The following is a 24,669-nucleotide window of genomic DNA, read 5'->3' as shown; positions in this document are numbered from 1 at the left end:
GCCACCCAGCTGTCTGGTGTCCTGCAGCTCAACCTCAGCCTGAGGCTGGGGAAGTCCCGTGCTGTGGAACCTGGTCCCTGTCCCAAAGAAGTCAGCACCATCTGGCCTCAACGACACCCACCGTCGCCTCACCTCCCATGTGATGAAGGTGCTGATTTGCTTACCAGCCTCATGTGGGAGTGGACGGCGCCATCATCTACGCACCTGGATGGAACCGATGTCTCTGTGAGAGTCACTTTGACTTCTCCAGTGCATTTAACACCATCCAGCCACTGCTGCTGAGTGAGAAGCTGCGCGTGTGGACGGCGCCCACCATCTCCTGGATCACTGACTACCTCACAGGCAGACCACAGTTTGTCAGAATGGGCCGTGCTGTCTGGAACGGTGGTCAGTGATGTTGGACGGGAACTGTTCTGTCTCCCTTCCTCTTCACCCTGTACACCAGTGACTTCCAGTACAACAAGGAGGAGTACAGGGCAGTGGTGAAGACAAGAGAGATGGTGGACACCTCTGAGTGTCCTGGGAGTGGACGTGGACATGGTGGAGATTAAGTACCCTGGCGTCTCCATCGACAGCCGACTGAACTGGAAGGCCAACATCAACGCTGTGTACAAGACTTTTCCTGAGAAAGCGATCCTTCAACGTGTGCAGCAAGATGCTGGAGTTATTCTACCAGTCGGTTGTCGCCAGTGTGCTGCACTTTGCCATTGTCTGCTGGGGAGCACGCCGAGCCGGTGTCGTTGAAGAAACTGGTGTCCATATTGGACAACACCACCTCCTACAGGGACAGAGGAGTACTTTCTCCAGATCTCCTCACGCTCCGCTGCCACAAGGAGAGATACAGGAGAACATTCCAACAGTTCACCTCTTGCCAGATCACCCTAACCCTTCTTATATTTTGTGTTTTGTTTTTTTATTCTTGTGTGTTGCTGCTACTGACTCGACAAATTTCCATCTATCTATTTCATGGTTTTGGTGTTGCAATTCAAAATGGGTGCTTCTGATCCAGGCTGTTGAGTGAATGGATGCAGTGTCGGAAATACACGAGGGCAAAGGGCAAAACTGCCCCTAAGAAATATTATTTTGTCCCCGATATCACGAGGAGAGGGGCAAAAAATGCCCCCATAATTTCGATAATAATTATGATAATTTAATAGCGTTTTGTTTTTGTTCTTTGTTTTGTCTGTCCTATCTGTATTGTACTGTACACACACAAAAAAAATCAATAAATATAATTTAGAATTATAAAAAAACTCAGAAATAAGTTAGAATTGTTTATAGTGGTTTAAAAAATGTAATAAATACTGCCTAATAGTCTTATTATTGCCATTTTTTGTGACAATTGCTCATATACTGTAAGGCTAAATAAGTATATTCATTATTTTTGAACAAAGTTTCAAAAAGTGCCCCCAATTTATTTTTAAATGCCCCTAGATTTCAGTCAGTGGGGACAAAAATTGCCCTCTAAAAAATATGTACATTTCCTCCCCTGAATGGATGGTATACTGTAGGCAACAAAGTAGGACTGGATCTGAGCCTAAAGGGGCCATAAAGTACATGACAGACAAGGAATGTAGCCCCCAGAGAGAGACCCTGAGGAGAACACCCTTTGGGGAGTGAACAATCCCCTCTTGCAATGCGGTCCCTAATCTCTCGCCACCAGACCCAACTTTGATGTGAAGCGGGGCTTCACATCAAAGTTGGGAAGCCCCGCCCCCCTTGAACTTTTTGTCCCCTTTTCCTGGGCCCCTCACTCCTCTCTGCCCTCAGTCTTTCCTCAGCTATTCTAATTCCGACTCACTTCTATGTTTCTAAAAGCTGAAACATTTTTCTGCAAAGATACAGTAATGAACACTTGAATATAAAAAATCAGAGCAGTATTGACACACACATTGTTACTTCATTGTCATTTTCAAGCAAAAAACTAATTGGATGAGCAAGAAGGGAAAACAACCACATTCAGTTAACAATAACGCTGCAAGGTCTTAAGATGGCTAAAGCATTCAGCATTCAATTATACATACAGTATAGGATTGGGTGTATTTTATTTACTTTTTGTAATTTAACATTTATGGTTTTAGGTAGAACTATGGATCCATTCATAGCACAGCAATCTAAAGTTACTGCAGTGCCTAAAATGTAAATACATTCCTCTATTACAGTATATGTCGCAATATTCATATGTATTGTGTCTAGAGAATCCCATCACCAACTCTTTATGGATGAAAAAAAAATGTAGGATTAATAATTAATTAAATACGTAGACACAATAAAGACACATCATGCAAAACATGCTGCACTTATATAAAAACAAGTAGCAACTAGTTTTTGAAAAGTGAGTTCAATGTGGAAGTGCCTTAATCTTACATTCTTCTTAAATAGCCAGCAGGGTTCAAATGCAAAAAACAAGATCCAGCCCTAAATGAGGCACCTGTTTGGTGTGCTGTTTGTTGTGTGTAGGTCAAAGGTCAAAGGCAGGGGCAGAAGGAGTGAGCATTGACATCGTGTTTGAGTAATGAACTTCTTCACCTCTCTGCAGCCGTGTGAAGGGAGAGTCCCTGATCTCAGATTATTAAATAGTAAGTCCGTTAATGTCAGCGACGGTTAGTGTCAGTCAGAGGGCACCGACCTCTGCACACAGCAACAAGACTTCCTGTTGCATTAATTCAAGATTCAAGATTCAAGATTCAAGATGTTTTATTTGTCACATACACACACAGGGTGTGCAGTGAAATGAAAGTGGCAATGCTCAGCAGGAATGTGCAAGGGCAACAAGTACACACTATTTACAATAAAAAAACCACAATATTTACAGTGTGTGTGTGTGTGTGTGTGTGTAAGAGGGCAGTTGTGTGGGTCTATGTGGGTCCTGGTGAGGTCGGAGTTCACAATCCTGATGGCCTGAGGAAAGAAACTCCGTCTCAGTCTCTCTGTTCTTGCAGCGTGACTACGGAGGCGCCTGCCTGACCGCAGCAGCTGAAACAGTCTGTTGTTGGGGTGGTGAGGATCCTTCATGATCCTGCCGGCTCTGGTTCTGCACCTCCTGGTGTACAAGTCCTGCAGGGTGGGGAGTGTAGTTCCAATAGTGCGTTCAGCCAGACACTACTCTCTGCAGAGCCTTCCTGTCCTGAGCGGAGCAGTTGCCAAACCAGGCTGTGATGCTTCCTGTCAGGACGCTCTCTACAGCTCCAGAGTAGAAGGACTGAAGGATCCTCTGGGAAACTTTAAATTTCCTCAGCTGCCTGAGGTGGTAATCACTCCTCCTGTCCTGTCCAGACATGCCATGAAGAGGTAACCGAGCATTGTTTAGTGCCTTCTGTTGAATATAGTCAGTGGTTGACATTTTTAATGCTGAATGTTTTGAGTTTGTATTTAGGACTGCAACTACTTATTTTTATTTGATTTAGTGTAGAAAAGTGTCCAAAATAACATTTCAGTTTTTGTAGACTCCGACCCGGAGGTATTGATTTCATTCGGGTCATTTTTGAGTCTGTAAACTGAAAAAATAAGGTGAGTAAAACTAAAAATGACATGCTGCCCGAGATCTGCAAGTCTCTCTGTCCAGGCTTGTTTGACAAAGACATGTCACTTTGAAATTTTAACTGAAACATGCACACATACACACACACATACACACACATTCGCATCCACATTAAAATATGCATTCATGTACGGCAGCACGAAAGCTGCGGATAATGTATTGTTTTGCATACATAATTCATGTATAAATGCACACTGTCACTTTTTTTTCTCACTCCTTCACACATACACACACACAGATACACACACACACAGACGGGCTTGTGTATCGGTTTACCTCAGGATTGTATGGGCATGTCAGGTCTGCTCTTACTCACTCATGGAGAGCCAGCGTCACCCTCTCCTCTCCAGTCTTTCTCTTTTCTCAGTCCTTGTCCTCTTTCACACAGCTGTATTTTTCTTCATTAATTACTGGAGATTAGAGAGATAATTTAATGTAAATACTGTTCCGTTGTATATATTCGGTTACATTTTTTGTTTTTTTATTTAATTAATCCCATTGAGACTATTCTGAATAGATTTATATGAAAGCTCTCAGATTTTCATTGCAAGCACAAAAGCTGACCAGTGATTTTCAAAAAAGAGCAACAGAGAAGCATACAAACATTTAAAGACGATGTTGTGATATTGACTGTTGATGATGGCACTGTCAACAAGATGATCAATCTGGTTATGAGGTTGTGGTCTGACAGAAGAGGATTCATATAAACTCTGAATATGGACCTGGTGATCCACAACAGCAGGTCATTAGTTCTTTCTGACTGTTCCCTTGTGTCTTGTTCAGGTATGAAAAGGATTCATCTCAGCGTCTGGGCCAGTCAACCACAACAGTGATGCCTTCCAACAAATACTCTGCCGATATCATGGATAATAGCAACAACATGACAGCCACCGTGAGCCACAAACACACACACACACACACACACACACACAAACAGGATACAGCCATGAGAGGTACCAGTGTACTCTTTCCATTGTGAATATGTAAAAAGGAAGTTAAAGCTGTTTACAAAAGCCACAGTCCCTTGCATTAACACCCACGTAGACATGCACACACACACACACACACACACACACACACACACACAAACACACTCCCTGAACTTTTCTCTGAGCCAGCTGTTTTAGAGGAGTGTGTGTGTCGATGCCAAGGCAGATGCCCGGACCAGAGTGCCAGCATGTTATATGCGCCTAATTGAGATGTGATGGCTGTGATGGTGTGTGCATGTAAAACACACATACACACACAAACACACACACACACACCACAGCTGCATCTATGCAAAGAGGATATGTGGTATAGATAGAAGGATGGAGGAAGTAAAGGAGGGAGGGAGGAAAGAAACAAGGAGACAAGAAAAAGAATGAATGGAAGGATTGAGGACTATAGGGGTTCACGCACCCACACACACACACAGACACACACACACACACACGTATGAACGCCCCCCTCTTGTCAGATTCATAACCCTGTAAGGGACATTTTCTGAAAGCTCAGTTTTCGATAGACGTGTTGGCTGACATCAGGAATGGTGGAGTCCATGGGAGCTTAGTCAGTCCAGGCTCGTTCATCTATTGTAGCGGTGCAACGGATCATAAAACTCACGGTTCGGTTCGGGGTCACGGATCAGACCACAGATCAGATCAGCACAACAGGAGCAAATATAACTTTTAGAGATCCACGTTTTTTGATGATCCACAGTGTCAGATACAGATCTCTTTGTTGATTTGATTATTGCAGTCGGACTACAAGGCTCGAGATTTGTATTTGTTTTGCCAACGTTCCAAAATATTATAAAAAACATTCATAAATTCTAAATATTATCATCTTACCTTGTCTTAGTAATTTATAGTGTTTGTTTTTTTCTTTATAAAAAGACAATTCAAATGATAAGTAAATATTTATGAGATAGTTTTTCATGATTAAAGTCGTCATTAGTAGGTTTCATCGTGTATTATAAAATGCTTAAAGTATAAACAGGTCATAATTCCGTCTGTAATATCTATTTATGTCCTTCAAACAACTGGATTCAAGTTTCTCACCCACATTACATTTTAGGAAATTACATTTGAAAACATTATAATGTAAACATTTCCGTTCGCCCAATACTAATCTTCACTGAACCGAACCTGAACGCATCACAATGTAACTGTTCGGCCATTAGTTATTAGCGATGCAGACAAAGTCTTATCAAATTAAATATGAAATTATGAGTGCTTGATAGATCTGGGAGCAAAGACTGTGTTGCATGAGCCCCCACAGCGCCATATTGGGGGATTATTTTCTGATTCAGATTTTAGGCTGTTATCGACACACATAAAACCCAGTCAGGTGACACCCCTAGGAAGACATTCTGAAATTGTGGCTGAAAAAGGCTTATTTCGGTGAATTATTATCTAGTATAATCTTAATTATGCCACATTGCATTTCCTGCTTTACATTGCCGGCACGCTTAAACGCCGAGCGTATCGTGTGCACCACTTTCCATTTTGTGACCACAAGCTCACAAGTTCCATTTGAAGGCAGCAAAACAGAAAATTTTGCAATCTGTACAAACACCTTTACCCCCTGTTTGACATGTGCCCACTCAACACACACACACACACACAACACACACACACACACACTTTCACCTCATACTTTCGTAACTTGTGTCCACACTTACTTACAACGACACACATACACGTAATGAGGCCCTGTCGTACGTTACCGCTGGTTCCTCTTTTTGCGTCTCATATATCACTCCGTCTGAGAATACACTTCCTTCTCTCCGCCATCTGCCCTCCTTTTCTTTCCTTCACTCTTTTCTCTCCATCTGTTCTCTTTTGTTCTAACCATCACAACCTTAATCTCTCTTGTCTGTCTTAACCGGTTTAGCGCCACATCTTCACACAATTGATAGGAGGACTGTAGGTATTCACTTCAAGTTTAGACAGATTTACATCAGGCGGCTCATTTCTTTGAACATGGCGAAAAAATCCTAAAAGATTAGCGAAACTCCAAACCTCTTCTTTAGGCTGAAAAACAATGATTATGGATATCAAGTGTCTTGCTGATGGATTTAGGTCTTACACTTTACATTTACTGTAAGTGCCAAGCTAATAAATTCTACTCTTAGTGTTAAAATATACAAAGTGACTGCTCTCTCCTGGTTGCAACACGGCTATTGCAATTCATGTTTTGCTATAAACTGATCTAGAGGCAAGTGATGAGTATGGAGGCAGCTTTGTCGCCAAAAAACTTTACCTGCTCGCTTCTATAAACCAATGTCTCCCCTGTCCCTAGGAAGGAAGCGTGCATCTAAACTCCACTGCCAGCTCTCCGAGCACCACCTACTAGCTAGGACTGCAGGCACGAGTAGATGCACACTTTCAGTAGAAAGAAACTATTTCCTACATGAAACTGCTCACAACGAGGTCTGTGGATGATCATGATTTCTAGAAAGTGATGTTGCTGTTGAGTTTTAAAAAAATTATGTTGGCGTTTCGAGAATGCCTCACAGTCACATTATAATTATCATATTGGAGAGAAAGCGGACATTTCTAGAGCCAACACACTTTTATTTTAAGGTTAACTGTCCCTTTCAGACAAATAAACTTCTGCACTAATTTCATTGTAGAAAAAAAAGAGAGAAAGGTACATTTTGTGCATCTTGGAGATGTGTAACAGGCCGGAGGTATTGAGGAGGACGTGAGATGCTGGGCTTCATTCCACTCTCAATTTTGCAAGCTTGCATTGTTGAAGAGGTTTACAGCATCACAGACAAAAAAAACGTAAAAAGAGTGTAACGTTTTTCTTTGTCAACAAAAGATGACACTCAGAGCCATAACTGTCGCAGTCCTATCCAAATGTTAGGGGTGGGCCGTTTCTGATCATTTAGGCCTCGCTAAGGTGTTTTGCAACCTGTCGTCGCAGCGCCGCAGGGCAGTCTGCTGCTCGCTGTGGAATGTGTGTGTGTGTGACGTAGGTTGGTAAAATCTGCACAATTCAAGACTTAACATATCAAACACACACAGAGCCATGAAGCGTGCAGGATGCACGAGACACATGTTCCTAACTCTTGACTCTGTAGTCGTAGTAAAAGTTGAAATTACAGTATTTATACAAAAAAAGAGAGAAAAGAGGGAGGCAGAGAGGGGGAGGAGGTAATTCGTGGTACTTTAATGCTTCATTGGACATGTTCATGTCTGTCAGCAGCCAATGGATACCCAGGACGGTAGGTTAATGGAGGATAATGATGATAATAAAAGTCACACAGCCACCTGGCCCACATCAAATCCCATTGAACTCGAGGATGTGGAATGAGCAGTTAACCATTTTACACAACTCTGATTTAACTGTCGCTCTCACCCAGAGAAAGGAGAGGAGAGGATACGTTCTTCAAAGACAGGGGATTTGAAGACAACTTGTGACCCAAAGATTTCCTGAAACAAACTCATCTTTGCATGTTTCGGTCACGTTTTATGAATCTTTTTTACTCTCCAAGAAGTAGCAACAAAGCTGCCGACTCTGCTTCTTTTCTCTGTGTATATACAGAAGACCCCCCCCCCCCCCTCATCTTTGACAGAAGCAGACCTGGTTGAAGCAAACCAAATAAAGCTGTATGTGCGAAATACTTGCTACAGTTCCTTGATAATCACTAAATGACAGAGAAACGGATCGAGTTCCTCAGAACTTTTTAGAAATGTGTTAAAGCCGTTGTTCTTCTTTCACATGAGCTACAATGTTGGCGCATTTAAAGGAACAGTTTGACATTTCGGCAAATGTTTCTCTGCTTTCTTGCCGAGTTGGAAGAAAATATCGATTCTACTGTCATATTTGTATGTTACATGATCATTTGTTTGGACTGAACAAAAAACTTAATGTCAAAACAAAACTTAAAGTTTTACATTCTTTTATTTTGTAATCATTGGAATTGTGTTTTTGTATCGAAAAAAGGATAACGTTTAGAAAGCTTGACAGGCAGATGACACTGACTTTGGAACGGTTGAACTTGTTTTTCGTGATGTTCCGTGATGAAAAAAGGTGAATCTGGAGACTCTTTTACAAAACATTTTTTTATTTTTATAATTTTTTATTTTTGTTTTTGGACAGTATCTTAATTGACAAAGTATACATCAGCACAGGTGTAGTATTCAATATATACCATCCAGTCTTTCAAATTAGATAACATTGAACATTTTTGGGAGAGTGTACATATAAACAGATAAATACATCAGACAAGGGGGAGACTAGGGAGGGAGATTGGAGACAGTTTTAGTTCTTCTGCAAAAATAGGAATCATCAGGTCAGACTTTTGTAATTGGAAAAACATTTGCAATCGGTGATTCACTATTGCCAAATGTATAATTTAAAGTTAGGGCAGAGACTTGCATTCTATAAAGTAATGTTTCACAGCATGCTTGAGTAATCACTCTGTGACAGTATGAGTCAAAACATCGCTCCGTTCTACATGGAGCCGACAATGAAGAGCTCCGCTTCTGTGGAGGTTCACTCTCTCTGTGTTTTGTCTTTCTTGCTGCTGCAGCTGTGGAGTACCCACTTCCACTGGATTGTCATTGGTTGGATTAAATGTCCTCAAGGGGCTATGCCCTAGAACTAATTTGAAACAGTCACAAAGAGAAATCCCCAAACCAATCAACATTGAATGTTGTGTCGGGCAAAATGTTAAATGTGAAGATCTAGAAATATAACTTACTATCAGCTCATACGTTAAGCAACTATTGATGATGTCATCACATCTTTTGTTGATTATTTTTAAGCTGGATGGAAAAGTTACAAATGAAGGTAGACGCACGCATGTTCAAGTTTCGTGGAAGTTTGCTGTCCCAAGTTGTCCTGCGGAGGCATTTTTCTGTAAAGAAGAGAAGTCCCGACTGGGCAACTGCCAAGTGTAACTGTATAACTGAGAAGCAAGAAGCTGCTAAATTGAGCCCCAAGGTCTCCCCTGAAATAATGTGTTTCAAAGTGTTTGTCAAAGTAAGAGGAGTGTGGTAGCCGAGGCCACTAACGTACAGCTGTGCTGCAGGGACTCCCATTCTCCTCCAGCTGCAATCTTTCATCCACTCAATAGTAGAGAGGTCATCAAGGTCAGTTTACATTAGTCCCATTTTAGATTCAACAATGTCCAGTCAACATTTTTCAGATTTAAAGCTCAGAAACTCTTGTATACGCTGAAAAGCTGCCTCAATTAGATCTGAATTAATGAATGGGCTGAAAGCAACACACAGACTGCAGCGATTTTCACTGGAATTGTTCCTTTTTTCTACAAATTTAAATCACTTACCAAAATAAAACATTGTGAGCTCCATCAATCAATAGACTTGGACACTGCAGCTCCAGTCTGTATAATTGTCTTCCTTCTCAGCCTGAAGTGCTGCTCGACCTTCTTTCATCACTCGTTCCTCGCTCTGCAGTCACTCCTCACCTCCCTTCACCTTCAGAACACAGACAAGACTTGCTCCTCCCTCAAGGTTTTTAATGTTTTTCTTTTCATGTTCATGTTCTGAATTATTTATTCAGAATGTTTTTGTTGACCCTGCTGACCTTTTCCCTTTCTCTGTGTGTCAGTCTATCTTCCTCCTCTGGTTCATGCCAGTGGTTCTCACTCTCAACCATCTGGAGCACACACTTTATGAACAGGTTCACTGGGTTCTTTTATTACAAGGGAGATTTGGCATCGCAACCACACAACACATGCATTCCCTGTTTTACAATGTTTTACAACGTTTAACAATCACGACTCATTGTGTATACAACTAAAAGTGTACATGCATACATCAAATGTTTGATATTTATTGTTTTTTACAGTTTACAGTTACAAATGTAACCTACAGTTTAACGTAACCGCCCACAGAATAATCCGTTGGCACCGTCCATATGGCTATGGAATGTTTATATGTTATCATGTTTTTGTTTGTTTTTTTGGCTGGTGAGAGAATCAAAATTAACAGACACTTTCATATTTTACCAGCATTAGGCTGCTACGTTGTGTGCCCTGACCACATATTCACTTCAGTTTACTTATATTTAATTTGTTAGTTTAAGTGTTTTTTTGCAGCATATAACAATGCTAGCTAACATATTATTTAAAGGATACATATTTTGAATGCTGTTATAATTTTATATTAATTTATTATCTTATTTATCTAATATATGTTATTTTAGATATAACAAGCCTAAGCATTGAGGTTTTAGCAGAGTTCACGTCACTGGGACAGAGTTCTGTGAGATAAAAAATAATGTTTGTCTGGTACAAGTCCTTACTTTTTTCCGGTAAAGAAATGTTTTGTGTTAATGTCAAAGCGTACAAGCAGCGAATACGAACACCCTAGTGGTAAAAACCATTCGACTTATAAAAAAGCAGCTATGCACTGCATCTACTCACTGTTGCCTTGTTTGTCTGGACGATATAAGTCCTGCAACTCTACGGAAACAGCACGAGCATGGCTAGAAGGAGAGAACTCAAACATGTCTTTTCTGCACTTATGGCACAAATCATAAGAAAAGAAGAAACTCAAGATTAATTTATTTGGTGATTTATTTGACAAAAGTTGAGAAACAATCTATCCAATATTTCTTGAAGTGCCCATAATTATTACCAATATTGGAAATTATTGAGGCAATACATTTTGAACTATGTACATTTTTGCAGCCTCCATATTGTCTTGTCTTCTTCCAACAATATTTTTTTAGGCTACTCGATGTCTAATGTTGTAGTAATCTTGATTCGTTTACAGAACACATGTTTTCCAAAACCACCAGCGGGTTTTGGGGTCCAGAAAGTTAACAATAGTTTCCAACCTGAAAGATAAAATGTGTTAATTTAGCTGTTTTGTTTCCAGTACATTCGGAGTCTTCTCTTTCACACCTTGGTACAGAAGCACACACACATACACATATATAAACACGTGTGTCTAAATCCTCCTCGCTGTTAGAGTGGGGATTAGCTGTAATCTGTATTTCTAAGTGTATCAAGCGGAAGTCCAAACAAGAGCTAAACTCACCGCTGTCGAGGTGAGAGAGAATGTGATGCAGAGAAAAACAGCAACAAAGAGCTTTTCTCCTCACCTTCAGGCCACCTGTGCTCTTTCTCTCTTTCTCTCTAAACCAACAAGTCACTGGTGCCTACAGCCAGTGATCCCTCATTGGCTGTGTTATTCTTCTGCGGTCGCTGCAGTGTTTGAGTTGAGTCAGATGGTTAACCTCAGGTTGACATGCGGGCACGCCTGATAGTCTCTGGCATGTCAATTATCAAAAATATATTGGCAACATTGCAGCGTTTGTGTTTGATTTTCACAACTTTTTCTGTGACTTCTGTCAGGGCAGAGCAAGAATGTGTTTCCTTTATGTAAACAACGCCCCAAGGGAAAGGGAGGGTTCGGATCAATGTCTCAAAAGACATTCTTTCCCCAGAGCTTTAGGGCTTAAATAATGTGTCCTATCAGCAGCTGCTTCGTTTTAATCTATTTTATAAAAGTAAAGATGTCAGCGCTTTTGGTGCTGCTCACAAGACGTAGCTTGAACATCGTGTCAGATGTAGTTCTAACTAGGGCTGCAACAACGAATCGATTATTAAAATAGTTGGCAACGAATTTCATTCTCGATTCGTTGTGTCGCGCGATTATTACGGCCCTCAATAAGTCGCGGAGTATAAAAAAAAGTTTAGTTGAGCGAAGAGCGGTGCAGGAGAAACAAGAGCGGAGCGGAGAGAGATGAGAGACGGAACGCTGCGTTGTGAGAGCCAATCAGCGCTGAGCTGCTCCTCTGTTGATGAATCTAATTGGCTGCTGCTGCTCACGTGGCGCTGGATGCGGAAGTCATTCACGTAGTCGGAGACATTCACGGAGCTGAGTGCGCCTCCGGGTGACGTTATGACCCCAGACACCAGGGCGCTACATGTCACGACGTGTGTGGCATTTCCACAAGAGTATAACGTAGAAAACGTGGTTATTTATTCTGTGGCGGATAGTGGAAAATATTTTTCCACGGAGATAAGCGACGTCGCTGTGACCGCTGCGCTGCGCGTGCAGACAACATTTAACGGAGCGGAGCAGCGCGTGCGCTCTGATCGCTCTTTTAATGAAGTATCGATACTAAAAATATGCTAAATCACATCGTGTTTAACGTACGGGTACTTTGTTAGCATCGCTACACCGTGCAGCGTGACAGCAGCAGATGTAGCGGACTAACATTCAAGCTAACCTAACTTCCCAAACACTGTCGACATCTGAACGCTGATTGGCCGAGACGCGACACGTTCCATCAAAGATGGTTTATTGCGAAGAGCACCACTTCACATTTTTTCCGCGTCTCACTGCAATCTCAACGGCAGCGGGCCAGGTGAAAAAAATAATAAATCGTAACGCGTCTCTGATATTGTTCAGGGGGCCACATGGGGACCACTGCTCAGGAGAGGAAAGCTGTCAGTCTGTTTGTGACGGTTCATCCACATGCTGACCAGTGAACAGGTTCATCACCATGGTGATCAGTGGATCTCCAGGACCTTTCCAGGACTTTAAACCAAATTTCCATGATTAAACATTTTGTGAAAACTCTGTCTATATGTGACAAAGTGAGAAGATGTAGTATTTAAAATAACAATGATAATTCCAAAGCATACCGTATATATTCCGTGTAAATTAACATTTGAATAAAACAAATTTGCATTACTTTTCCAAATATTTTGGGATTTTATTTTTTTCAATTACTTTTCTAGGCCTGCTAATAGCCATTTAAAAATTCCATGACTTTTCCAGATTTTCCATGACTTTGAATAAAGGGTTGAAAATTAAAGTTTTTTTGTTTTTGTATCCGATTAATCGATTAATCGATTAATCGATAAAATAATCAACCGATTAATCGATTATCAAAATAATCGTTAGTTGCAGAAATGTTGTGCAACGAAAAAAACACTGTCAGCCAAACGAAGTGGGCAATGAACTGCTTCACCAACTGGTGCGAAGAGAAACCAGTAACTAGACCTGAAGACCAGAACCAGAGAAGGTATTCATGAAATACTGCAGGATTTCTATGGCACTGTGCGCAATGGAAAGAGAGACCAAACGGGGTCAGCAGTTACGCCTGCCTGCGTTCGGGACTGAACAGGTACATCAATGATCCACCATTGAGTCGGCGCTGGTGTCTGATGAAGGACAGTGCGTTCACGTCTGCAAACAATGTTTTTGTTGGCATTGTAAAAACCCAAATCTAAATGAAAGACAGCGTTGGAGCAATATCCTCGCTGGAGAAGGCTCTTCCAACACCGAGCCACTGGCAAAGAGAGCGAGAGTGGTCGGAAGCGATATCATCAGAGACGAAGGGGACATGAGAAATGTTTTCCACGGATGAACAATTAATGAAGATATCCAAATCAACAAAAAACAACTTTAATGTTTAAATTAAATATTATTGTATTGCAAGTGTCCCATTGTCATTTTTGTTATTTTAATGGCAACTTTTATAAAAATGAGCAATGTGAATGAATGAGATCTAGCTAGGCTAACAAACGTGATGTTCCCACTTCAGTCAGTGAATCAATACATCTAATAAGCTGAGCTGCTTTTCAGTAAGAGTCAATCAGGCTTAAGACTATGAGTCACCTTCCACCTGTCTGTCCTCAGGCGCCTGTGAACGGAGACATGCCTCCAGCTAAAGGTCTATCAGAGAACGACAGTGGCGTAGAGCTGACCAATGAGAACAGCCCTCTGACCGCTGCTGAACCGCCCTCCCCCTCCAGCCCCAAGCAGAACAGAGACGCCGCCTCACCTCAAGGTAACACACACACACATACACCCACACACACACACACACATACATGGACACATGAGTTATGTTGTTTCTATATCACAGCTCATTGTTTTTGAAATGCCTAAAAAGATTATGACCCTAACATTTTAATAGGAAGTAACTGATATTAACTGTAGATTTAGAAGTTTCCTGGAAAGGGCAATATAAACATTATTAATGTTCACTTTTGAAGTCCTTTTGAAAGGAAATTCCAGAAATGTATTTCAGGAGAAATGACTGTCCTGCTAGTTGCACATTATCTCTTGAAATTATTAAATTACTTTTAGAGCCATCTGTCAAACCTTCCGTTGATCTCTAGCTTTTTATTTTCTCAGATGGTAACCAAGGATCAGGGGGAAGTAGGAAGAGGAGCAGGAAGAAGTCAGAGGAGGAGGAAACTACCTGGGACTCCGGCAGCGAGGTGTGACCCCAGGCATACAAACTTTAATTTACTAAAGCTTCTTTTTGGAAGATGGGAGATGTAATCCTCTTGAGTGTGTGTTGTTGTGTGTTTGTTTACAGGACAAAACTTCAGGAGCGTCTCAGCTGGGTTTGAGAAAGACGCCTCGACCCAGGACCATCTTTCAGGCCGGTCCGAAGCCGCACACGCACAAGCCTCGCAGACAGAACCGCAAACACAAGCCCAGAATGTTACTGGTAAACACACTTCACAAATGTGCCTTACCCCATGCTAAACCACATGATGTTTTCCATTTACAAATGCTGTAGTGCTTATTTTATTATACATTTTAGTCAACTAACTTTCTTCATGGTATGTGCTTCCTTATTTGATGAATCACCAAACGTCAAAATAATCTAAATTGGGTCCTTAGTCCTTGGCCAGGACGAACTAGGACATTTTCTTCTTTACTTCCCCACATTCTGATGTCGCCATAAAAGACCTGTGGGTAAGAATAATGACGTCAACGTCTCCGACGATGTGGTTGTAAATAAAACACATTTAATGCAGGTTTTACTTGTTGAAAACATCGAAGAATAAGAAAGATTCATATATTCCGTCTTGTTTTGTTTGTTTTTTACCTTTCTGGTTCCCATCCAATTTTCGTGAAAATCGGAAGCAATTTTTCAAAACAATTCTGCAAAAGTAGATGCAACTTTTTGTCCCTCCATCTACTGTTCAACAAATATGTTGATGATAACACAGAAATAAGAGTGCCAGTAAGTCTTTTTTAAAAGCTGAAACATGATGATATTCCTTTGCTGTGGTTGTTTTCTCTGCCATTACATTTGATTTATTCTGGTTCTCTAGTCGAAAGCTGCTTTACTTTGTCTACACAGAAATTTTAATTTTCCTTCAACGACACACAACCACATTTGTTGTCAGGATTTTCACTGTACCAATACAATGAAAAGAAATGGACTTGAAAGCAGCCGTGTTCCAACATTGTTCTCTACCATTCGCTGTCTTCCATAAATTGACTTGATCTAATCCTGGTTAGATATCAGCTATTAGAGCATGGACTGAGAAGCAGGGAGCAAAACTCCTCATCAGAATCAGTGTATTTACTACATTAGTAGGCGGTCAGCACACCCCCAGTTTGGAGAAACAGACGTGAGTACGAGCAATATCTTCACAGCTTCCGCCTGCTGTCAGACAGTTATTACCGACTGGGAACTGAAACCTCTTCTCTCTTCAAAGCCACTTGCCATTGACAAAAACAGTTACTTTAACTCCAGCTTTAGCGTTGCTCTTCCACTGGTACTCCTGCATGTTCCTTCAAACTTGAGGCATGCTGACCGCCATCTACTATAGGTGATAAACTTAGGATGGAAAAGCATCTCATACAACCCCACTTCAAAACATCTGTCCCTTTAACATTGGTATGAAGGAGGGATGATGACGTCTGAAAAGAAACATCTTATTTTTCTCTCTTGCTCCCACACAAATATTCCTTTGAGTCTAAAAAATAAATATACTATCTTCATCTCTGTCTCTCTACATCAGTCTGGTGGTGGCGGCGGTGGTCCTCGGGTGGCAGTGAATGCGTCCAGTGGGGTCTCAGAGGCCCCTCGTCCCGAGCTGATAGAACAAGACTCCAAGGACTCGGCCCAGAGCATCAGCACCTCATCCAGCTCTGAGATCCAGCCAGAGTACAACGTAAGGTGTATGTTTGGAGGAGGAAGGATGGAGGGTCACGAATCAGATATCAGGACTAGAGTTTAGACCTCCATCCACGCATGGGGGCAGGTGGATGGAAAATAAAGTACAGTATATCTGCAGATGCTGAACTTAATATGCGTATTTTGCGAATATAATTGTTTTTTTCTGGACTCACATATGTGTGAAAGTGGACTTGATTTGTGTTTTTGTATCATTGTGGCATTCATTTACAATTAAGAAAAATGTAGCAAAATTGCAGCCTCGGAGGTTTGAGCATCCTGGGCAATTTTTTAGTTTACACTGCAAGGTTCATTTAGATACAATAAAAGTATAGAATTGAACTTACAGACGTTAGAAATATACCTTGAAATAAAAGTGGGCGATATGGCAAGAATGTGATGTGCGATTATGTTCAGACAGGATCACAATCAACGGCCTTATCACAATTGTTAAACACTAAGTTACTGAACAGTACAACTAAGCTCATTGCCCTATGTTCAATAAATATAACCCTTGAGGTAACAAAACACCAAACCAAATTCCATTCTCAAATGTAATTCTTTAAAGCCTATTTAAATAGTTATCAGTTACTTTTCCAAATCGGCATACATTAGATCCACCACACAGCACTTAAAACACACTAAAACACACACTAAAAAAATAAAATGTGTCACTTTTAGCTGGTTCCCTGTTACTTCTGATATTTATTTTTTTCTGAAACAGTGGTGAAGAAAACCAGAAACAAATTCCAGGAGTTGAGTTTTCATGAAAACAACATTACGACGGTTGTGTTAACTGACTGATAAATCAATCAGAGCACTCATGGCCAACTTCCTCCTACTTTATCATATCAGTGGTTGCTGACAAACAATGTGCATTTACTGTACATTGCACGATACTAACAATCTTTTTTTAAGGGAATTTTTTGTAAGCACTCTTTGAAATGCGTTACGGATGTGCAAAGGGAAAGAAAAAGAGAGAGGTAGCTGAATCGAGGCAGCTTATTTCAAAAAGGGGAAGTGAAGGTTTGGCAAGGAGAGAAAGAGAAGAAGGGTAACTCCCTTCTCAGACCACACAACACCCCCCTCCCACCCCCACCCCCACCTGGCCTTGTGTTCGTGCAGGTGGCCACAGAAACACACACTCACTCACAATCTGACCGTGTTTGCTGTGTATCAATAGTTTAATTCAAGTCATGACGACCACCAGTCTGCACAGGAGGGCCTGTGTGTGTGTGTATGTGTGTGTGTGTGGTGCATACTCATACAGCTTTGCATACCTCAGGTCTGCCTGCGTGCACGAAATCTCATAGTACACTTGTTTTTTTTGTGCACGCTGATGCGTCTCATTGTGCGGCCGTGGGTGTTTTCACTTGTACCCGGCTGAAGTCAGTGGAGCAGTGCAACCTTTCAAAGCCTAATGGGGTTTTCTCTCTTAAAGCAGACCGACGGATCAGATAGGCTCAACTGGAATTTTTTTGCAAGCATAGAAATCTCACATGCTCAAAAACTAGCACACATCATTTGCAAAAGAAAGAAAGAAAAATGGACCAATTATGGTTTTATCAGGGATGTTTGATGCCTTCTTTAAATTGCAAAGCTAACAGCCGAAATAAAGGAAACACACACAGCAGACTACAAAGTGTGTTCAGGTGGAGAGTGATGCCAAAGTGGACAAACACTATTATGGTTTGATGCTTTAAAGATATGCAAATGTGTTCTCGATATATTACATTTTATTGATACATCCAGGGCAATCTCTGTTTTACGTCTGTTTCCAAATGCTCTGACTTAAAGGACACTACTTTTTTATTAAAGACAGGGTACAGGATTTGTTTCTTTAATCAAATGTTAGCTAAACCTTCTTCTCTAAACATATCTCTCTTCCTCTCTCCAACAAAACATTTGGTTTTGTAATCTAGCGAAGAGGATTTTATCTAAAGCTTTCATTTTGATATTCCATCTATATTCTCCTCCTTTCTCTGAGGAAACAAAAGTGTTTTGCACAATTTGTGTTTGTCTCTCTGTTCTCCTCTTGACATGTCCTCTTTTTATCCTTTGCTTTCATCGTTAATCTTTAATACTGTTAAACTAGCCATGGAAATGCAAATAAGTTAATATATTATTCTCTATCTTCTATTCTAGTATTTATTGGTTTTATAAGAAACTTGAGATGTTTCTACCAAAATATCAACATTGTTTTGCCTCTTTCTTTCGTTTTTCCTTTCTACGTCTTCTTCCAAGACCATGCAGGTTTTTAGGAATTGGCCCAATGTCCTGCAAGGTTTTCAGTTTTTCCAGATATCTTAAATCCTACAGATATCTTCACAGCTTTCTGTCAAACCAATCTCTCTTACCATTATCTTCCTTTTTCCTCTCTTCTGCCACTCACAGTTTCTCTTTACTAAAGTGGTACACAGTACAAGATCCGAACATGATCCATATACACTCTGCCTCCTCCATCCAGGACAACAAGGGTTTTAGTATTGGCGAGCTGGTGTGGGGAAAGATCAAAGGCTTTTCTTGGTGGCCCGGCATCGTGGTGACGTGGCGCGCCACCGACAAACGGCAGGCCAGCAACGGCATGAGGTGGCTGCAGTGGTTTGGAGATGGAAAGTTCTCTGAGGTGAGGAGGGAAGAAGCAAATCAGACGGACTGAAGGAGGGAGGGAGAGGGAAATCATATGATAGTTGCACACGTCGTACTTTGTTGGATGCCACGTTTTCTTTTCCATCCAGGTTTCAGCAGACAAACTGGACTCCATCACTGCCTTCCCCAAGTTCTTCAGCCAGGCTTCCTACACCAAACTGGTCTCCTACCGCAGGGCAATCTTCCAAGCACTGGAGGTAAGCGTAGATGTGGATTAGATGGTAGTTATCTACTTTTGTTCTTTGTTGCTGGGCAGAGTTAACCTGCCATCTCCCTCTTCCTCCTCTTTAGCGCAGGTGTCTCCAATTACATCGGTTGTTTGTTTGTGTGTGTGTGTGTGTGTGTGGTGTCTGTGTGCACCATATGCCAAGTAAAACCAACAGATTTGATATGAGTCAGGAAGCCGAGAGCGAAGCCATTACGCGTGATACTTTTAAATATATTTCTTCGAGGAATGTTTAGTGACAGGTCTTTTACAACCCCTAATCTCTCTTCATGGTGAATATCTGAGCATTTTTAATGTGGATTTACTCCAATTAGTAAATCCGTGATTATGAAACTGTGATACCAATACCACCTGTAGTACGCAAGCTCTGATTTGGTGGTACGCAAAAGCTTTGCTAAAAAGACCTAACAACTGCACCTCAACTGTCTGAATTTAAAACCGAAAAAAACTACAACATTTATTTTAATTTAACATTTGTTGTTAGATATTTTAGAAGAAATATTTGGTTGGATGCGATGTGACTGCTGTTAGTTAAAGCGGAATAAGAGAGAGATTTTAATGGCCAAATGGTCCAAAAGACAGTTGCGAGGCAGGTGACAACGCTGGTCCTGATGATGAACGTGAAGCTTAAAAACCGTAGTCCACAAACCAACGGGTGACGTCACGTGACCATGTGGACTTTATTTTTACAGTCAGTGCTTCTACATTCATTTTTGTTTCGAATCCCTTTGAGAGAAAAAGTTGACATCTGTTCATCACAGATGTCCAGTATCCGGGCGGAGAAGAAGTTTCCTCCCTGCGAGTCGGACATTGCAGATGATCAGGTCAAACCCATGCTGGACTGGGCCAATGAGGGCTTCCTGCCCAAAGGGGAGGAGGGACTCAAACCTACACACACTGCCGGTGAGCAAGGCAGCTGCACCAAACCAGTCGCATACTGTCCATCACAAAACAAAGTGCCATTCAGTGAGATAATGATAGTAAAGTCTGACTGTTCCTGTGTCCCCCGGCAGACAGCAACCCTCTGGACCACCAGGTCCTCGATGTTTCCCTGCCAGAGTATTTCCCCAGCGCCAAGCGGCCCAGAGTCAGCGTCTGTAGGAGCAGGGTCGCCGCCCCCGAGGAGTCCTACAGCAGAGGTACATTTTTACAATGCTGCTAGCTTATGGACGTTTTTTGTCATTTGGCATATTATTTTCCTTTAACTTTTTAGTTTTCCTACTTTTTGTCTGTTCAAGTTTTAAACGGGAACTAAAATGCTACGTTTGGAATTTGTTTTGTTTTCCAGATTAACATATGTTTCATATTATTATTTTTGCATTGGTTTTATGTGGCTCAGTGTACTATTGTGTAGAGGTGGGTATTCATTAGAGGTTGGCTGCACATAGAAACAAAAATCTGCGTTACAACTTGGATAGGAAAGGTGAAGCTTTATAACAATGTCCTTCTTATCCTCTCAGAACAAATGGTGAATGAAGTTCTGAAAAATAAAAGGAGTATAGAAGGTAAAGACTCACTCTTTCACTCTTTTTTGTTTGTTTCTGTGCAAATTAATTTGTGAATTATTAATCGTGTTGTTTAATTTTGTCCAGAGTTCTGTCTGTCTTGTGGGAAGATGAGAGCAGTAACCTTCCACCCACTGTTTGAAGGAGGCCTGTGCCAAACATGCAAGGTAGAGCAACAAATCAAGTTACTATTTTCCACCATCAGTAGCTTACCCCATTGAATTATTAAGTGTGACGTTTTCATGAGTTTCTTGTCGGTGAAGCTTTCCTTATGAGGTCAGATCAGTCTCAATAATTGCAAATGCACACAGAGAGACTCACAAATGCAAACATACAGATTCACAATTGCAAGACTTATTTGAAACTTAAGATCATTGCACATTGAGAATGCAGTAGTTGCACTTGAACATGTCAAAAACCTCCCCTGATACCCCCAAACTGAAGATGTATTCATGAGATGTATTTATGTGTGTGTGGTCAGGACGTTTACCTGGAGATGTCCTACATGTACGACGATGACGGTTACCAGTCGTACTGCACCGTCTGCTGCGGAGGTCGAGAGGTTCTGCTCTGCGGCAACGCCAACTGCTGCAGGTCCGACACACACACACACACACACACACATACACACAGTAACAGTACACACAATACATTACCTAATAACTTCCCCACCGATGTGTCTATCTGTCCGTTCACCTCTTCTTCTCTCTTCCTTCCAGGTGTTTCTGTGTGGACTGTCTGGACATCTTGGTGGATCCCGGAGCGTCTAACAATGCTCGCTATCTGGACCCGTGGCGATGCTACATGTGCCAGCCGATGTTACAGTACGGCGCCCTGAAGCGACGGCACGATTGGAGCCTCAAGCTGCAGATGTTCTTCACCAACGACAACGGACAGGAGTTTGTGAGTTTTCTTTTTTCTTTTTACAGCTATTTGGCAAAAGTCCAATTTGTGTGAACAAATCTATTTTTATCTGTAAATATGAATGTGTATATTCTATATCATCGTTTCCAAACCAAGATAAATCAATATGGTGGAGAAGATTTTTCTAGATTTTCTGATTTTTACTGTGAAATACTCCACGGTTTTACCCCTTTGGGTCGATAAAGATTCTTCAGCTAAAATAATGTAAAAGGGGGACATCACTATGTGGTCAACTCAAAGACTTTTTGTTTCATGTCTTCTAAAATACTGCACACATTCATATATTTTTAACCAAAAGCCAGACTGGGTCAGGTTATAACAGCAGCAAACAAGAAGTAATATTTATTAGATATTATTATTGGTTGGATTATTTGCCACCAGTTATTTTTTTTACATTTACGTTGTTTTTTAGCAGGACCGGGCCTACTTACCGGGCGCAGAGTTTTGCAAAGCTGAGTTTTGCCATTTTACCGGGCTTACGCCCGTATATTTTTTCTCACTAGCTGGACGGCCGCCAGGGCGGCTGCGACGGATCAGAAGCGCTGATTTGTTTGTTAGCCAAATTTCAATACCCACCAGTCTTGAAGCAACACTGGATCACCACCCCACTCGACGTCAATTCCGGGCTAGGCTACCGACAAGCGCATTATGACTACGGGGGACATGGAAAATTGCTGGAGGAAGAACAAGGAAGCCATCGACTGCCTTACGATTTCCATGTCCACAGAGGGAGGAACAAAGACTCTGGACAGAACAAACAGGAGGTAAAGATCCTCAGGTAAGATGTCTCAATCTAAACAGATCGGAGGTGCAACAAGTCATTCTCATCATCTCAAGATCCTCTGTATACCAGGATGGAATAATACTCAATATTTGTTCACTCGGACCTGGCACAGGAGTTGCAACTATGGGTAGCATCTGATCCTCAAGCTTGCTGCAACAGGACTAACAATCACTATGTGAGCTCAACTCCAGACGATGAGCTCGGCAAGGCCCGGTTCCCGACCCACATTCTGGCAACAAAGGGACTTCAACGGACGCTTCTGCTGGAAGCTCTCAGGCGAACAAAGTTAAAAGCAACACGAGGGGCTTCACGGCTTCCAAAATACCACAGTTGCCGGCCCGGATTAAAACCCTCCTCCTCCGCCCCCGCGTTCGATCGGACCACCGCCAACCTCCGCGCTACTCCCGCCTACACGGGCTTAGCAGCAACCAATCGCTGTGAAGGGAAGTGCAACGCTGGTACATGGAGAGTCTATGATACAGGACCTGTTTTGGACGGCTTGCTTGGGATATGTGTTCAGGGTCGTCTGACAAATAACGCCGCCATTCACCGTGCTCGTTCACCGTCATCACCCAATGAATGACCGAGATATTCCTTCCTAAGTCAGTTCGGAATGATTCCAACAAGTACCGTGGCTGGGGGCGATGTTCGCTTACTGCACTCAGACTGAACACAGCAATATGACTCCTCCGGAATATGGAATACAAAGAAACCGACGAACGCTAAGCTCGAACCAGACTCCTCTGCCGGGCCAAGCGGAAAGGCTGGACAAGAAAGGAGGAAGGCCTCAGGTGGAGGTGGAGGGCCAAAGAGAACCAGCTCAGAAGAGAGGAGGCGGAGAAGTGAGAGAACTCCCTACCTCCGTCGTGGAAGGGCTACAAACGGTTCGCAGAAGGTCGGAACCAGCGGCAGCGCCTCCTCGCCGAGCTCCGGCTGAGAGACCTGGCAGCCTGAGACCAGCCTGCTGATCTCGCCAGAGGAGAGCAGCGGCCGGACATCCGGTGGAAGGCGGTCCCGATCAAGCAGGCGTTGGTGACCAGTTGGCATGCGCAGACCGGCAGATCCGGAGTCCCTCGCCCCTCTGCTTCCTTCAGACTCTCCACCCCAGGTGCCTGTCCCCAGAGTCCTGTCCTCAAAACCATCCACCCTGCCCAACCTGACCACCCGAGGTAACCTGCCTGAATGACTGTAAACCAGGCCCTAAAACTCTAAGACATCACCCATTGCTCCCTGTCATTTGTTGTTGTTGCCCAAATTTTTACAGGAGTCACCATGGGAATCAAAACAGATCCAAATTTAACCACACTTGCTGCCACCATGGCACATCTCTTTCCCACCTGGAGAGAGGAACTGCGATGTTCGTGGCCAACTACACACTACAGCTCAGCTGTCAACACCGTGCCAAGCTCCAAGCTCAGGTGCTCTCCCACAGCTGTTACCATGTGCACTACCTTCCACAGCTACTCTACCGCCTGTCGGGACCCGTGGCAGAGTACTGGGAGGCTGCACTGGACCAACACGAGCTGGCCGGATGGCAGGCCCCTCCTCGCTCCGACCTCACCCTCTCCCCCCCTCCCTGTACACCCACTGCCCCATGCCATGCACAGCGTCATCATCAACACACCTCAAGTTGACTGTTCAAGCCCACTGGCGCGACAGCAGAGAGAGAGCTTCAGACAGAGGAGGGTTGGAGGAGAGCAACAGTGGTGCTCCAGAGAGCCAGGAACAGCCTCAACGGGCAACAGGGTGAAAGAAGGGAGGAGATAGTGAGCCAAGGAGAGGAGAGTTGCAGTAGAGATGCAGGGCGGAGAGGCAGTGAGAGTTGCACATCTCCGAGGAGCTCTGAGCACCATTCCGCACCAGCCACACTCTCGAGCATCCACATGAACCACACCATCACCACCGTAAAATTAGGCCACTAATTAATAAGGCATCCCCGCAATCCTCAGAACATTCTACACAGTACCCATCAGAGTCCATTGACAGGTTGCATCACCGCTTGGGTGTGAATGCAGACCTGCCCCGCGAACTGGGCACTGCGCTGGTGGTGGGGGCGCACACTCGGGCGTGAGGAGGTGGTGGGGTCCTCTCCTGGACACCTACATACACCACCCAGGCGCCAAGCGGCCAG

At 42.7% G+C, this 24,669-nt stretch overlaps 1 protein-coding gene across 2 annotated transcripts in view; it reads left to right on the top strand.

Annotated features, from left to right (window-relative positions):
• The window catches only part of dnmt3bb.1 (DNA (cytosine-5-)-methyltransferase 3 beta, duplicate b.1), a 40,289-nt gene that overhangs the window by 4,877 nt on the left and 10,743 nt on the right, over positions 1 to 24,669 (top strand). The window contains exons 1-14 of one of the 2 annotated variants that reach the window (XM_056423458.1): positions 3,133 to 3,291; positions 4,325 to 4,433; positions 14,164 to 14,314; positions 14,665 to 14,750; positions 14,852 to 14,986; positions 16,296 to 16,448; positions 18,918 to 19,076; positions 19,189 to 19,296; positions 20,087 to 20,228; positions 20,339 to 20,464; positions 20,786 to 20,830; positions 20,918 to 20,997; positions 21,312 to 21,424; positions 21,550 to 21,733. In XM_056423458.1, coding sequence (XP_056279433.1) covers positions 3,284 to 3,291; positions 4,325 to 4,433; positions 14,164 to 14,314; positions 14,665 to 14,750; positions 14,852 to 14,986; positions 16,296 to 16,448; positions 18,918 to 19,076; positions 19,189 to 19,296; positions 20,087 to 20,228; positions 20,339 to 20,464; positions 20,786 to 20,830; positions 20,918 to 20,997; positions 21,312 to 21,424; positions 21,550 to 21,733 — 1,599 coding nt within the window. In that variant the 5' untranslated portion in view covers positions 3,133 to 3,283. Of the gene's footprint in view, positions 1 to 3,132; positions 3,292 to 4,324; positions 4,434 to 14,163; positions 14,315 to 14,664; positions 14,751 to 14,851; positions 14,987 to 16,295; positions 16,449 to 18,917; positions 19,077 to 19,188; positions 19,297 to 20,086; positions 20,229 to 20,338; positions 20,465 to 20,785; positions 20,831 to 20,917; positions 20,998 to 21,311; positions 21,425 to 21,549; positions 21,734 to 24,669 lie in introns of those variants that run through there. The other variant, XM_056423457.1, reaches the window with a different exon arrangement.

The sequence above is a fragment of the Pseudoliparis swirei genome, chromosome 9 (genome assembly GCF_029220125.1).
Source record: "Pseudoliparis swirei isolate HS2019 ecotype Mariana Trench chromosome 9, NWPU_hadal_v1, whole genome shotgun sequence".
NCBI classification, from domain to species: Eukaryota; Metazoa; Chordata; class Actinopteri; order Perciformes; family Liparidae; genus Pseudoliparis; species Pseudoliparis swirei.
The sequence above is the reverse complement of the archived record's forward strand: the minus strand, read 5'-3'. Positions and strand labels throughout refer to the sequence as shown.